The sequence below is a fragment of the Bos mutus genome, chromosome 4 (assembly GCF_027580195.1).
Source record: "Bos mutus isolate GX-2022 chromosome 4, NWIPB_WYAK_1.1, whole genome shotgun sequence".
In the NCBI taxonomy this organism is placed as follows: domain Eukaryota; kingdom Metazoa; phylum Chordata; class Mammalia; order Artiodactyla; family Bovidae; genus Bos; species Bos mutus.
Window position 1 is genome coordinate 52,785,026 of NC_091620.1, and position 15,745 is coordinate 52,800,770.

The following is a 15,745-nucleotide window of genomic DNA, read 5'->3' on the forward strand; positions in this document are numbered from 1 at the left end:
TACAAGTTCATCCCAAGAGGTTTTCCATCCAATAATTGACTTGTATGGGTGTTGAGTTAAGGCCTTGGGACTCCTGACATCCAGTAAAGGGTCTAGTCCTTCCCTGTCAGCGGTTCCCTGACATTACTATTTTGACATCAGTAGATGACTTATGTATGTACTTGGTGTGAACCTGTTCCCAATGGCCCATCAGGTGTGTACCTGAGCCGCCCTTGGGGCCCTGCCCAAAGTCCCTACCAACCTTCTCTCTGACTGTCTCAGCCATAGAAGAGTCCAGTGAGAGAAATGTATCCTTAAAGGGCTGTGGCATTTCAGAGAGAGAGGAAAAAAAAAATCTTGATAGAGGAGACTGACAAGGCTTATTATGCAAGAGATAGTCAGGGATGACATTTTAGGAAGAAGTCCAATTTGAGCGAATGCTCTGAAGCAGGAATACAACAAGTGAGTTTGGTGTGACTCGAGTATAGGTTGTGTAAGAGGACTAGATAAGACGTGAGTTTCCACTGAATACAATTTGTCCTCTGAAATTCTCTGAAGTAAAAATAGTTAAGCTCGTGAATGCTTTAAGATTATTCCATTTCAGTGGATCAAAACCAAATAGTAAATTAAAGTTATCTTTTCCTAGAAATCATATGACCTTAGGCAGGCCTGTTAGACAGCACTTTGTGTAATGTTGAAAGGTCAGTACAATCCTTTGTCTTATTTTTAGGTTCATAATAATTTTTCTTAACCAGAAGGGGAGAGAGCAAGTGTGTTAACAATAATGTTTGGAAAGCAATAATCTTTAATCTTAGAAAAATTAAAAACCAAAGATTACTAGTACTGTATTAGGGGGAAAAAGGAATAAAAATCATCAGTAATCCCATTACTTAGAGAATCATCACTATATTTATTGCTGCTCCTTCAGACTTCTATGCAAAAATGAGATCGGATATACAGATCTCTTCTAGCTTCTTTTTTCCCTTAGAATTTTCCCCCAGAAGGTAAGCTCCTTGGAGCTGGAACCCAGCATCCTTTGTTAGGTCCTAGTCTGTGTCCTGGGAAGCAGTAATTGAGACCGTGCTCTTGCTTCTGTTTGCAGGTTGGCAGCCTCGGTGGTTCCTTCTCTGTGGAGGGATATTATCTTACTATGATTCTCCTGAAGATGCCTGGAAAGGTTGCAAAGGGAGCATCCAGATGGCAGTCTGTGAAATTCAAGGTGAGAAGCCAAGAGATTTGCAGGGTTTAATTTTCTGTTTCTCCCCCAAGATTAAAAAAAAAAAGCATTGGTTTCTTAGGTCTTTCTGTGCTGCTTCCAAAGTATAGACAAAGATACGTTATGTTTCCCCCCTCAAAAAAAACCCTCCAAGTAAGACCTAAAACTGCAGGCAGTTTTTACAAGAAGATTGGTTAAGAGGTAGTGAAAATAAGTGAGAGCAGTGTGTTTGTTAATCACACATCTAGTACCATTTCACAGTCTCCTGCTCACCTGGCACTTGAGGCAATTTTCTAACCTTGTGTTTTTATTGTAACATCAAACACTTCTGTGTTTAAATCAGGACACATATCTACCTTCTCACTACCACGACCATACTCTAAACAAGCAAACACCTAACAGACCTACAAGCAGCCTTTACTTCTTGGTTTTAGGAATCTTAGGATGTGCTGGGAGGGTGTGGCTCAGAAACCGATTAGAACGGAATTAGGGGCACAGGACTTGGAGGGTGAAGGAGAGTGTGGCTTGCTTGTTTCTTCTCCTAAAGGCTCTAAGGGAATTGTCACATTTTTTACATAATGAGTGAAGGAAGGTAGAAAAGGAAAAGTACTCTGTTCTTGATTGCTTTCCAGTTGTTAACGTTTTTAATATGACACGTAAAGGAAGGTAGAAGAGTAAAAATACTCTGTTCATTTGCTTTCCAGTAACCCAAGGAGATAAAGAGCACATCCTTACTTGTTTGCATCAAGCCTTTTTGGCTGCAGAGCAGCATGCTTTACACACACACAGGCCAAAAGAGAGATTTTTCCTCTCTCCGCTTCTAAAAGATCCTGAGGAAATATAAGTGCTTCTTTTTTAGTCCATAGTCTTGGGTGAGACCTTGGAGCCAATTGCAGAGTTTTCCTTCTTCATCAGCAGAGATCTCTAGGAAGAGATAAATAAACCAGGAGAAGTTGGGAGGGCTGGCATCCTCTTTTGAAAGAAGTCCTCAGTGACTGGCCCCAGTAAAGCTCAGGAGTTTGGGTAGAGTGGAGGCTACCCAGACAGGGCTCTTCTGGGTTTCTGACCTCCCTCTGCCTTGCTCCCAGTTCATTCTGTAGATAATACACGCATGGACCTGATCATCCCTGGGGAACAATATTTCTACCTGAAGGCCAGAAGTGTGGCTGAGAGACAGCGGTGGCTGGTAGCCTTGGGGTCAGCCAAGGCTTGCCTGACAGACAGTAGGACCCAGAAGGAAAAAGGCAAGTATTGATTGTCCTCTGGCTTGGGAACACTGGGAATCACCTGGTGGCATCTCTGGGTTCCCATATTTGTTAGCTTGCTTCTGAGCACCTAGCCACAGCCAGCTTTTTATGTCATGCAAGTGCTCTACATTTCAGTGGAACTTAAACAATCTGTACCTGACCCTTCTCTCTTAGCATGTCGTAGTAGAAAGAGGGCAGGTTTTGGAGCCAGACACAACTGGGTTCAAATCATGGCTTTGTAGGGTACTGGCTTTGTGACCTTGGCATAGGACCTCTCATCTTCAGTTTCCTTATGTTTTAGAAAAAGGTAATTACCTACCTTACAAGAATTACCATAAGGATCAGTGATGATATAAAACTGCCTAGTACCTTGTCTGGCACAAAGTTGACCAAAAGTCAAGTAAAGGGTAGCTGAGCCAGAGAAGCCTTGGATCTGAGTATTTGTTGCAGTAACACCCCACTTACCCCTCCTTTTTCCTGGGGTGGATGGCTGCTTAATTGTCAGGTTCCTGCTGCTTAATGCTCATTAACTCAACATCATCAGGTCTCCTGAGAACCATGGCATAACTTTCTATATGTCCTGGGTCACGAGTGCCAGAGCTTACTGCCTGAGCTCTGCCTTCCGACCCTGTATCCCCGAGTGTACACCTGGAAAGATTGGTAGGAGAGAGAGGGGCCTCTGGGAAAAGTGTTTCAGGGACCTTTCTCATGACACATAATGGCAGATGTGCTTCACTTTTCAGGTAGACACAGTAAGATGGCCTCTTGGTTGGTTTTAATGCTGAAATACTGGAGTGGGTAGCCTATCCCTTCTCTAGCAGATCTTCCAGACCCAGGAATCGAACTGGAGTCTCCTGCATTGCAGGCCGATTCTTTACCAGCTGAGCTACAAGGGAAGCCCTTTTAATGCTAAGTCAAAAGCAAATTCTTGACTTTGTGAGCTCTGACTCATAGCAGGTAGAATGTGCCGGCTTTTTCACAGACAAGAAAACGGAGGCAGTAATGACTGTAGCCGAGCCCTCAGTGCCAGGGTGGGTGGAGTGCCGAACTAGTGAAGAAGCAGCAGGTGTGCAGAGGGCACCATTTGCCTTTCCAGGCAGCATGCTGGCCCAGTCCTCTGATTCATGAGCTACCTTCTTAGTGGTAATTGCATGTTACAGACCACTACTTCCAGTTTTGAGCACCATGTTAGCAGGCAGATAGCTGTGACCCCAGTTTACAGGTAGAAAATCTGTGGCAGAACTGAGATCAAAACTCTGAACCTTTGACTCTGTTCCCAGTTCTGACACAATTGAATCAGAGGTATATGTCTCCTTCTTCCTGTACTGGTGATTATTAAATATGTTGGGTCAAGAAATAATGTAGATTACTTCAGAAGGCTAGGAATCTCCTTTTTCTGTTTTTCTTGCTCCCATAACTTCAGTCATATAATATCTGTAGCCCATAATATAAACATCTGACTTTAAACATAGGTTATATTTTATCTGTATAGTATACTAACTAGTATATCAGTTATTTATTCTGATAATTACATTTTCATCATTTTGTTATTTAGAGTTTGCTGAAAACACTGAAAACTTGAAAACCAAAATGTCAGAACTAAGACTCTACTGTGATCTTCTTGTTCAGCAAGTAGATAAAACGAAAGAAGTGACCACAACTGGTGTGTCCAGTTCTGAGGTAAAACACTGTTCATCTTTGAAAAGTAGCACCAGATGTTGCTTACCAGTGATGCACGTTCTTACATAATCCATACCTTGGAATGTACTGTTTTTCACAGGAAAAAAGTGATAGACTTAAACAGAGAAGAAATGTATGCATTTCAGCATATGGAAGCATATAGTTTTCCTTCCTGGGAAGAATTCAGGATTAATTGATAACATTTGGAACTTTTAACTTTAGTACTAATGTACTAGAATACATGTCTTCTGAGTTGGCATAACTTTTAAAAATACAGCCTTACCTATCTGACAGCGCCGTTTCTGTGCTACTGATGTGGCCCCTAAGATGACAGCATCTTGTGTGTCTGTTATGCATATCTGTCACCTCTGTTGGGACTGTAACAGGGTTTATTTCACCAGGGTAGACGTTCTGCTTTAGTATAGACTAGCGCTTTCAAAAATAGAGACACAGCTTTATTTCTCTCCATCATCAGCAAGGATTAAAATCTTTATCACTTATTAATGAAATTATTATTTTCTCATTCTAAAACATATATTAAAAGATGTATCCGGTGTTAATCTATGTATTGAATGGTTCACATTAACCAGAGAGAGGTCTCTGCTCTGCTCTCAAAGAAGCTATCTGAGAAACGGTGCCTACAAAAATGAAGAATCTGCAGATTATAATTAATAGTTTTAAATTACTTAGGTAATATAGCACTATACTACTAATAGTATATGTGCTCTAAGTTTTTCTAATAAAAGTGTTTTAGCTCACTTTCCTTCACTCTTTGGGGTGAGGGGAGCTCTCTTACTAATTCAGCATGTTGTGTACAAGACACTATGCTGAGGGAGGGCAACAGGAGGGCCACCAAAACACTTCAGTTCTGCTTCTGGGATGTTAGAACCTAGAGCAGTGATTCTCCAGCCAGAGCAGTTTGCCCCTCGGGAGACATCAGGCCATGTCTGAGACAGTTTTGGTTGTCACTACTGAGGGAGTGCTGTTGGCATCTGAGGGAGAGAGGTCAGATGGCCAGATGCTGCTTGATATCTGGAAGGGACAGGAGAGCCACTCCCCCTCCATCTCCTCCTCCAATAATTAACCAGCCCCAAATGCCAGTGGAGCCAAGGAAGAGAAGCCCTGGTCTAGAGGAAAAGGAGAAAGTGAATGCAGCAACTTTTAATTCAGAAGTGTTTATAGTAAGTGTTTGTATTAGTAGTAAGTGTTTATAGTAAGTGCATCGGAAACTTGCTGATGAAACTGTGGCTATGGTATTGTGATTCATTGTTGTTGTTCAGTTGCGATCCCACGGACTGCAGCCGGCCAAGCTCCTCAGTCCTTTGGTATCTCTTGGAATTTGCTCAAATTCATGTCCATTGAGTTGGTGACACTATCTCACCATCGCATCCTCTGCCACTTTGTTCTCCTTTTACCTTTAATCTTTCCCATCATCAGGGTCTTTTCCGGTGAGTCAGCTCTTTTACATCAGGTGGCCAAAGTATTGGAGCTTCAGCATCAGCCCTTCCAATGAATATTTAGAATTCATTTCCTTTGAGATTAACTGGTTTGATATCCTCCTTGCAGTCCAAGGGGCTCTCAAGAGTCTTCTCCAGCACCACAATTTGAAGGCATTAATTCTGATGCCTTCAGCTTTCTTTATCGTCCAGCTTTCACATCTGTACATGACTACTAAAAAAACCATAGCTTTGACTATATGGACCTTTTTTGGCCAAGTGATATCTCTGCTTTATAATACACTGTCTAGGTTTGTCATAGCTTTCCTTCCAAAGAGCAAGTGTCTTTGAATTTCATGGCTGCAGTCACCATCCACAGTGATTTTGGAGCCCAAAAAAGACAATTTGTCACTACTTCCACTTTCCCACTTCTATTTGTCATAAGGTGATAGGACTGGGTGCCACGATGTTCATTTATGAATGTTGAGTTTTAAGCCCAGCTTCTCTTTCACCCTCATCAAGAGGCTCTTTAGTTTCTGTTCACTTTCTGCTGTTAGAGTGGTATCATCTGCATATCTGAGGTTGTTGATGTTTGTCCTGGCAGTCTTGATTCCAGCGTGGATACATCCAGCTTGGCATTTCACATGATGTACTCTGTGTAGAAGTTAAATAAGCAGGATGACAATATACAGTCTTGTCTTAATCCTTTCCCAATTTGGAACCAGTTCTGACTGTTGCTTCTTGACCTGCATAGAGGTTTCTCAGGACAGGTAAGGTGGTTTGGTATTCCCATCTCTAAAATTTTTCCAGTTTGTTGTACACAGTTAAAGGCTTTAGTATAGTGACGCAAAAGTGATGTTTTTCTGGAATTCCCTTGCTTTTCTCTATGCTCCATTGAATGTTAGCAATTTGATCTCTGGTTCCTCTGCCTTTTCTGAACCCAGCTTGTACATCTGGAAGTGCTCGTTTCTTATACTGCTGAAGCCTAGCTTGAAGGATTTTGAATATAACCTTACTAGCATGTGAAACGGAGAAGGAAAGCAGCCCACTCCAGTACTCTTTCCTGGAAAATCCTATGGACGGAGGAGCCTGGAAGGCTGCAGTCCATGGGGTCGCTGAGGGTCGGACATGACTGAGCGACTTCACTTTCACTTTTCACTTTTATGCATTGGAGAAGGAAATGGCAACCCATTCCAGTGTTCTTGTCTGGAGAATCCCGGGGACGGGGAGCCTGATGGGCTGCCTTCTGTGGGGTTGCACAGAGTCAGACACGACTGAAGTGACTTAGCAGCAGCAGCAGCAGCAGCATGTGAAATGGGCACAACTGTATGGTAGTTTGAAGATTCTTTGGCATTGCTTTTCTTTGGGATTGGAATGAAAACTGACTTGTGGCTCAGTTGATGAATCCACCTGCAATGCAGGAGACCTGGGTTTGGTCCCTGGGTTGGGAAGATCCCCTGGAGGAGGGCATGGCAATCCACTCCAGTTTTCTTGCCTGAAGAATCCCCATGAACAGCAGAGCCTACTGAGCTACAGTCCATGGGGTTGCAAAGAGTTAGGCACAACTGAGCAACTAAGCACAGCACAGCACATAGCCCCTGCTGAGTCTTCCAAATTTGCTGACATATTCAGTGCAGCACTTTCACAGCATCATCTTTTAGGATTTGAAATAGCTCAGCTGGAATTCCATCACCTCCACTAGCTTTGTTCATAGTAATGCTTCTCAAGGCCCACTTGACCCCACACTTTAGGATGTCTGGCTCTAGGTGAGTGACCGCACCTTCGTGGTTATCCAAGTTATTAAGATCTTTTTTGTACAGTTCATCTGTGTATTCTTGCCACCTCTTCTTAATCTCTTCTGCTTCTGTTAGGTCCTTACTATTTCTGTCCTTTATTGTGTCCATCCTTGCATGAAATGTTCCCTTGATATCTCCCATTTTCTTGAAGACATATTTGTCTTTCCTGGGTCTCCTGCATTGGCAGGTGGATTCTTTGCCACTGAGTCAACAGGGAAACCCTACTGTGGTTTATAATAAGAATCTTTGGTTTTTGGCACAGAGTTCCTAAAGTAACCATTGGAATTTCCTGCGCTGCAAGTGATCAAGATGTCTTTTGTTACGTTAATAAGGCAACTATTGAAAAGTGCCTAAAGGTGGAGGTTCTGGTTGACAGTAGACCCTACCAAGTAGGGTTGGAACTTTTTTTCCTACCCCCTCACCTCCTGGGAGGAGAGAGGGACTGCAGGTTGACCTCAGTCACCCTTGGCCAATGATTTAATCAATCGTGCCCATTTAATGAAACTTCAAAGCATGGGGTTTAGAAAGCTCTTGAGTTGGTAAATAGTGTTGACTGGGGAGAGTGGCACAGTCAAGGGAGCATGGAAGCTCCAAGCCTGTTCCCACATGCCTTGTCTTGTGCATCTCTTCCATCTTGCTGTTCCTGAGTTATACCCTTGTATAATAAACCAGTGATCTAGTAAGTAAAATGTGTTTCTTAGTTCTGTGAGCTGCTCTGGTAAAGTAGTCAAACACAAGGAGGGGGTTGTTGGAATCTTCAGTCTATGGTAGGTCAGTCAGTAGCACAAGTGACACCCTGAACTTGCCATTGGTGTCTGAAGTGGGGGTAGGAAGCAGTCTTGTAGGACTGAGCATGTAATCTGGGAGACCTGACACTACTTCCAGGTAAATTGTGTGGAACTATAGGACACCTGGCTGGTGTCCAAGAATTTCTTGGTGGTATGAAAAAAAAATCACACATTGTAATGGTATCTGAATCATAGTGGTTCATAACCATTAACATCTCACTTGTTAGAAATAATAAAGAAAATATAGGGGTCATGGTTAAAGAACAAAATTCAACTGAGTAAAATTTAAAGATCTTACTGGCTTTATTCAGCAGTTCATGAATTGAGCAGCATCCAGTCCATCCAGCAGATAGAAAGGAGCGGTGAAGAGCCATACCAGGCTAGAGATTTCTGTGGACCAAAGTGAGCAGGAACAAGGAAGTCATAGTGGATATTTCCTATAATGGTTAAAGCAAGGTTACTTTTCTTATATGGAGCAAAGGGAAGTCTTGGAGCCAGGTCAGTAACTTGCACTGAGCAGGCAAGCACTGACTGGTTGACCTAGGCCTGCCTTTTCTGGGAGGCCCAGCATAGAAATGTGGCTACATTTCTGGTTTACTGATGTGAGGCTTAGCATGAGTGACTCCATCTTGGGCCAAATCTGATAGCTTTAACACCACTAAGATGTGGTTACCATACTCTCTAATCTGGGGGTGGCCTATTTTCTGAACAGCTTATTAGTATCAATATCCAATATCACCCTGAGAAAGTAAAATGACTTGGAGAAAAAAATGATTTGATGCTCAAAAGAATTCCAGTTGTAAAAACCTATTAGACTCATCTGTACTGAAAGCCAAAAAGCCCATTCTGAAAGCAAACAATGTGATATTTGGTTTCTAATGCTTCTCTTCTGGAAGCTCGTTTTTTACTCAGAAAACGTTTCTCCATTGATCTCACTTGTCGTCAATCCATGTGACTCTGGTGTCTGCCACCTCTTATAGACAAGAAACTCCATGCCAGCTTAGTGCCTGACATATTGCTGTCATATAGAAGTTGTTGCCTTCAGCTGGAGTGGTGGGTGAGCATGAAGGGCAGGCTGAGAGTAAGGCTTGCGTATGGATAATAGATAAATTAGACTTGTTTAGTCTTTTTCTTTTATAACTGGTACACATATTTGTCCAGCAAAATAGATGGGATTATTATTATTGTTGTTTTGTGGTGGATAAAACCTCTAAGACTATTCCACAATTGAGCTCTTTCCTTTTTAGCAAAGTAAAGGCATCTTCCACTCTGGTTGTTTCATAGGAGGGAATTGATGTGGGAACTCTGCTGAAATCAACCTGTAACACTTTTCTCAAGACTTTGGAAGAATGCATGCAGATTGCAAACGCAGCCTTCACTTCTGAGCTGCTCTACCGCACGCCTCCAGGGTCACCTCAGCTGGCCATGCTCAAGTCCAACAAGGTAACAGACCAGCTCAACTTGGCCGCAGCAGGGCCTAATGGAAAGTTAAGAAATTGATAGACTGAGCTGCTATGTAAGGAAGGCAACTGATGAGATCCCTTTGGCAACTGTAGTGGACTTTGCTTTATGTGCACTTTTATATCTGCCCTCAGTCTCTCATATCCCCTCAGGTACTGTTGGCAGTTTTACCACCTAGACATGTCTCTCTCTCTCTCTCTGATGTAGCTGCCCTCTTTTCTCCAGCCTCCTTGTCCAGTGAGTCTTGTTGAGATTGGTGGCAACCTTGTAACTAACTGCCTTCTGCCTACTCTTCCAGGCAGTCTACAGTATTTCTATTCATGCAGTATAAATTGGACCACCTAAAACTTGGTGATTCCCTTGTTACCTACAGGTTAAAGTCAAAATATCTTAGCTGCTTCCCACATCACCAACCTTTTTTTTTTTTTGTCATAACCAGGTTTAAACCTGTTAACTGCTTATAGCTCCCGCACTTCTTTGGGCCATTTCTCAGTACCAAGAATGCCCTTCTCACTTGTCTTTCCCTGGTTAGCTTTTACTCATCCTTCAAAATTTAATCTCTTTCCCTGAATCCCTTAGTTGGGCGAAGAGTTCTTCCTCTACACATACCCCTGTTTTAGCCTCAGTCTGTATTGAAATTACCTTGAGGGCAAGAACTCTGTACTGTGACTTTTCATACTTCCAGTGTTTGGTAAAATGCTGTATCATAGTTTGGCATTTAATAATATTGTAATGAGTGTGATTGTAATTACAAGAAAGCCAAGCATTTGAATATCATATTTAGGTCCTTCAAAAGACCATTTTTCTTTTTCTTAGAAATCTGAGTACCCTTATTTGAATAACTATGAAAGACTGGTTGCGTTCAGTGACTCCTTTCTTTTGGCAGGACCTAAAATGATTCCTCTTGAGTAGGGTAGTGTGTGTTATGATCATATTTACCACTCTCAAATGGGATAAAACTCTAAATATATTCTATTGGGAGTTTTAACATGTGAACTTTCTTTTCTTTGCTTCTTTTAAAGATGAAACATCCTATTGTACCGATTCATAATTCATTGGAAAGGTACAGTAACAGTTTTTGTTTTTTATTCTTTCTAAAAATATAAAAATAAGGATATCAATATTCCTTGTTTTTTTTTTTAATATTTTTATCATGTGGTGGTTTTTCTCATGGGTTGAGATGATACCAAGGGAAACAGTGTCTCTGATTTTCCTCTTTTGGGTGAGCCTGAAGCAATGCAAACTTTAATTCAACACTGACTACTAGTGAAGAGGTTTGCATTTCCCCAGGATATGCATCTCATGCGTTTTGTTTAGTAACTTTTCATTTCTCTGGTGCCAGAGTGTTGGAACCTCCTCTCTTGTGGAGGAACTGAGCATTGATTTAAATGTGCTTCCCTGGTAGCTCAGACCGTAAAGCATCTGCTTACAATGCGGGAGACCCAGGTTTGATCCCTGGGTTGGGAAGATCCCCTGGAGAAGGAAATGGCAACCCACTCCAGTATTCACGCCTGGAAAATCCCATGGACTGAGGAGCCTGGTGGGCTACAGTTCATGGGGTCACAAAGAGTTGGACACGACTGCGCGACTTCACTTCACTTATCAGAAAAGACAGTGGCATTTTGTTTAAAAATAAAAAGATAGCTTTACAGGTTGGAAAAAGGATGTAATATCAAAATCTGAATTATTGGAAAAAAGTACATATTTACACAGTTGTCTTCCAGTTATTAAATAAGGTCTTTACTTGGTTATTATTTCATATAAGCATTTCCATATTTTGACATAGTCTGTGTATCTGTCTTTTCAAGTTATAATTTAGTATTTCATCTCTTTATATACTGTTTGCTTCTTTAGTACAAAGATTGTTCCTTGGTTTGGTTAACAATTTTCTCTTGATCTAAATATTTCTACAAGGAACATTTTGTAGATGTTTTTTCTTTTGAAGTATTTCATCAATATATACTCATATTTTTAATTACTGAGTTGAAATATAGTGTATTTTTTACAAAACAAATGGTTTTTCTGGAATCACCACATAGCTTGGACCTTTTCCCTTTATTCTTTTTTTCCCTCTTTAATTTTATTAGCATAATACTGGCAAGAATACTGGAGTGGATAGCCATTCCCTTCTCCAGGGCATCTTCCTAACCCAGGAGTCAAACCCCGGTTTCCTGCATCTGAGGAATTCTTTACCATCTGAGCCACCAGGGAAGCCCCCTAGAAGAAAGTGTCTTTGTTCTAATTTGGCTGAGTTTAGTTATTTATAAGGTGTTATGATTGTCCCTTAAACAGAATCAGCTATTTCACTTGTATGTTGAATAGCCTTTTCTGTTACCCTGAAGAGCAACAGAGTCTCAGGATGTATTGTGTCTTCCCAAGTTTTTTCTGTCTTCCTGGACTACAGCTTGTTGCTTCTAGTCAGTTAATTGCTAGGCAAACAAATGGAAGTAGTCAGTGATTTGAGACCTGAGAATAGAAAAAACCTCCCAGGGAGAAGCTGAGGAAAGTGAGGAAAGTGTTAAATGTGGTACCTGTAAAAAAGTTGTTTGGAAACCAAAGAGCTGTCAGTGAATATTTCCTGTTGCTGGTGGGGAGCAGGAAGTTTGAGTAAGCTTAGGGTACATAAAGAGCCATTCAGCCTGGAGTCAGGCCTGCTCCAGTACCCATCTTGGAAGCAGGAGGGTGGGGTGAGAGATTTGGCTTGATTTCACAATTCTGTTTTTTAATCAGTGTTAAAAGAAATTGGTAATTGTCAACCCTTTCTTCCAACCCTCAGAATTAGATCATCTGTGCAGTGTATTTATAACGAAGTAATTGGACTTTTTTCCTTTTAAAAAATTTTAGGCAAATGGAGTTAAACAGTTGTGAAAATGGATCTTTAAATATGGAAATAAATGATGATGAAGAAATCCTAGTGAGAAACAAGAGCTCCTTATGTTTGAAACCTGCAGAGACAGATTGCAGCATATCAAGTGAAGAAAATACAGATGATAATATAACAGGTAAAAACAAAAAAGATGTGAACCAAACTATTGACTAAAAGAATCGTGGGGGTTTGATTCATTATCCGTGATGTGATCCTTGTTAGGGATTGACTTCAAGACAGTGTGCCAGGCAGCTCCTGAGGCAGATGTCGGTTAGATGACACAGGTCACATGACACATTCTGCCATCCCATCTGACCCCCATGTTGAGAAAGCAGAGTGAAGAGGGATTTTCCCCCTCACTGTTCTTAGCTGTGATGTTCCTGGGCTTCAGTGAGCTGTAGCTGTCTGTGCTGACTTTTTAGAGAGTATGAGTGTTAGAGCCTTCTCAGAATTTCAGTCCTTTGAACATAGACTATGATGTGAAACTCAAGGGTCTGCAGCATTATGGAAATTCAGTTTTCCATGCTCCTGATTCCTGATGAGGCCTGAGGATGACAGAATTCACCAGCCACCATCAGATTTTCACCTGGCCTTTACTGTGTTCATCAAACCAAATTTCAAATTTAAGTAATAACCTGTAGTTGAAAATGCTGCCCTTTTGGATTTACTAATTTCATTGTCTCTAATCACTAAAACCAACTTCAGATCAGTCCATGACAACCGTCTTAGAGCTTTTAATTGTGTTATAAGTAAGTATTAAATAGTTTGAAAATAAAATTTTTTAGAAAGTTTTCTCCTCATCTCCTCTGGTGAGTAGGGGGAAGAAAAGATGCATCTTTATAGCTGTTAATCTGCACCTAGCAGTCCATACATCACCGAAGTCTTATCCCTTGAGTAAATAATAAAGGAGAATTTCAGTTAAGACAGTACTCTGGTTTATCTGACTCAGTAACTTTCTTCTAGGAATCTGTCCTCAGGGAATAGTCGATCTAAGGACAGGGATCTGTGGACAGGGATGACCTCTATGATGTTATGGTCACTTCTCCTCATTTGTGGAAGTTGTGTTCTATACCGTTACTGCAGACCCTGAACTAGCAAATATTGAACCGTTGCTCCTGGGGGAGACACATGGTTAGGTTCTTGAAAGCTTCCCACGTGACACTAGTGGGAAAGAACCCATCTGCCAGTGCAGGAGACGTAAGAGGCACGGGCTTGATCCCTGGGTCAGGAAGATCCCCTGCAGGAGGACATGGCAACCCTCTCCAGTATTCTTGCCTGGAGAATCCCATGGACAGAGGAGCCTGGGGGGCTACAGTCTATAGCATCGCAAAGAGTCAGACATGACTGAAATGACTCAGCACACACGCACATGTATAAAATAGATAACTGAGAAAGCCCTACTGTATAGCACAAGGAATCTACTCAGTACTCTGTAATGGCCTATATGGGAAAAGAATCTAAAAAAGAGTGGATATATGTATATATACCTGATTCACTTTGCTTGTATGCCTGAAACTAACACAACATTGTAAATCAACTATACTCCAATAAAAATTTTAAAAAGAAAGAAAAGAAAAAATATCTCTTCTCCCAAAGGGAAAAAAAAGACACTGTGTTTATATTGTTGACACATTAAACATTGAACCCATAGCATAGCGCTATAACTCATGCCTGAACAAAGCTTATTTTATATAAGCTTATGTATTAAATAACATGTGTTTTTCCATAAGGCACATCACAGCCTTCTTATGCTTAGAACACTAGAAAGCACTACCCTTGGAGGGCCTTTTTTATTTATTTATTTTTTTAAAACAATCATCCTTTTATTTAGCCCCTGATCCTGTGGGTCAGTTGGGGAAATTTTCTGGTCTGGGTCAACCTAACTGAACTCTGCATTTTCAGTCAGCTGGAGGATCAACTGATGGCTGGGCAATCTAGGATAGCCACCCTCACCTGTCTGCAGTTTGCAAGCTATTGAGGGAGCTTCCGCAGTTCTCTTCCTCTGCACTTTTTCCCACTACTCCTCCCTCTCAGAATTTGATTTTGTGCAGGTATCTTTCCCCCACCATCCCAACTCCCTATATGTAGCATGAGCCTCAGGGAAACTGCTGGAGAATTGACATGATAATTAACATAACTGCATTTCCTTTGCTGGTGATTGGTCAGGAGAAGGCACACCCAGGTCTGGCCAATGAGGAATGTGGGCAAGTCTGTTCAGAATGCTCCTAGGAAAGCTTTCCTTATCCCATGAAAAAGCTATGGAGAGAAATACCTAACTTTGATTGAGGGCTTGTTATGCCTGCTGCTGCTGCTGCTGCTAAGTCACTTCAGTTGTGTCCGACTCTGTGCGATCCCAGAGATGGCAGCCCACCAGGCTCCCCCATCCCTGGGATTCTCCAGGCAAGAACACTAGAGTGGGTTGCCATTTCCTTCTCCATGGAGGGCCTTTTAAACAGCAAAATCAACAATGAAATGCACACAAATGCAAAAACCATGGCACTACATAAACACATTTGTGTACAGTGTGAAAGGTTAAACAAGAAGGCAGCAGCACCTGGTTTAGCCTCAGCTGGGAACATGTGTGTGAGGTAACTCAGTTTTTTTTTTTTACCACTCTGCACATATCTAGAATGACTGCAAGAATGCCATAAGCATTGATTTTAGTATTACAAATAAACTTCAACAGGCAAGCAAATCTGCAAAGATAGAATACACTAATAATGAGGCTCAACTCTATTTACAATACTAAAATTTTAGAAACCACCTAAATGCCCTTCACATAAGCATGATGCAGTATTATATGATCGTTAAAATCATGTTTTGAAATGTATTGAGTGATAATGAAAATATTTATGATATCAGTGAAAAGCAGCTGGATGAAAATTTACATATATTTAAACCCAGTTTTGTGTGTGATGTGTAATATTTCACTCACTGATTTTTCTTTCTTTACACTTTTCTGTGTTAGAAATGTTTAACAATGAATATGTATATATATTAAACTTTGTAATAAATAAAGGTTACTAATAGGTATCTTCTACTATATAGTCCAGGGTGAAATGATGAAGGAAGATGGAGAGGAAAGCCTGGGAAATCATGACAGCGACTTGGCACAGCCTGAATTGCACTCCACAAGCAGCTCTCCAGAATCCCATTGGGAAGAAGACCAAGAAGTCATCCCAACTTTCTTTAGTACCATGAACACCAGGTATTCTCTACTCTTTCAAATCACTGACACTTGGATACCAGTCTTCCTCCAGAATAGAGATTGTGGTA

General features: G+C 41.3%; 1 protein-coding gene across 5 annotated transcripts in view; it reads left to right on the forward strand.

The window, feature by feature from the left end:
• PLEKHA8 (pleckstrin homology domain containing A8) overlaps nucleotides 1–15,745 on the forward strand; it is a 94,973-nt gene that overhangs the window by 51,535 nt on the left and 27,693 nt on the right. For all 5 annotated transcript variants that reach the window (XM_070369476.1, XM_005901401.2, XM_070369474.1 and 2 more), the window contains exons 2-8: nucleotides 1,082–1,198; nucleotides 2,284–2,439; nucleotides 3,998–4,122; nucleotides 9,427–9,585; nucleotides 10,626–10,666; nucleotides 12,448–12,605; nucleotides 15,518–15,677. In XM_070369476.1, the coding sequence (XP_070225577.1) occupies nucleotides 1,177–1,198; nucleotides 2,284–2,439; nucleotides 3,998–4,122; nucleotides 9,427–9,585; nucleotides 10,626–10,666; nucleotides 12,448–12,605; nucleotides 15,518–15,677 (821 nt within the window). In that variant the 5' untranslated portion in view covers nucleotides 1,082–1,176. The remainder of the gene's footprint in view (nucleotides 1–1,081; nucleotides 1,199–2,283; nucleotides 2,440–3,997; nucleotides 4,123–9,426; nucleotides 9,586–10,625; nucleotides 10,667–12,447; nucleotides 12,606–15,517; nucleotides 15,678–15,745) is intronic.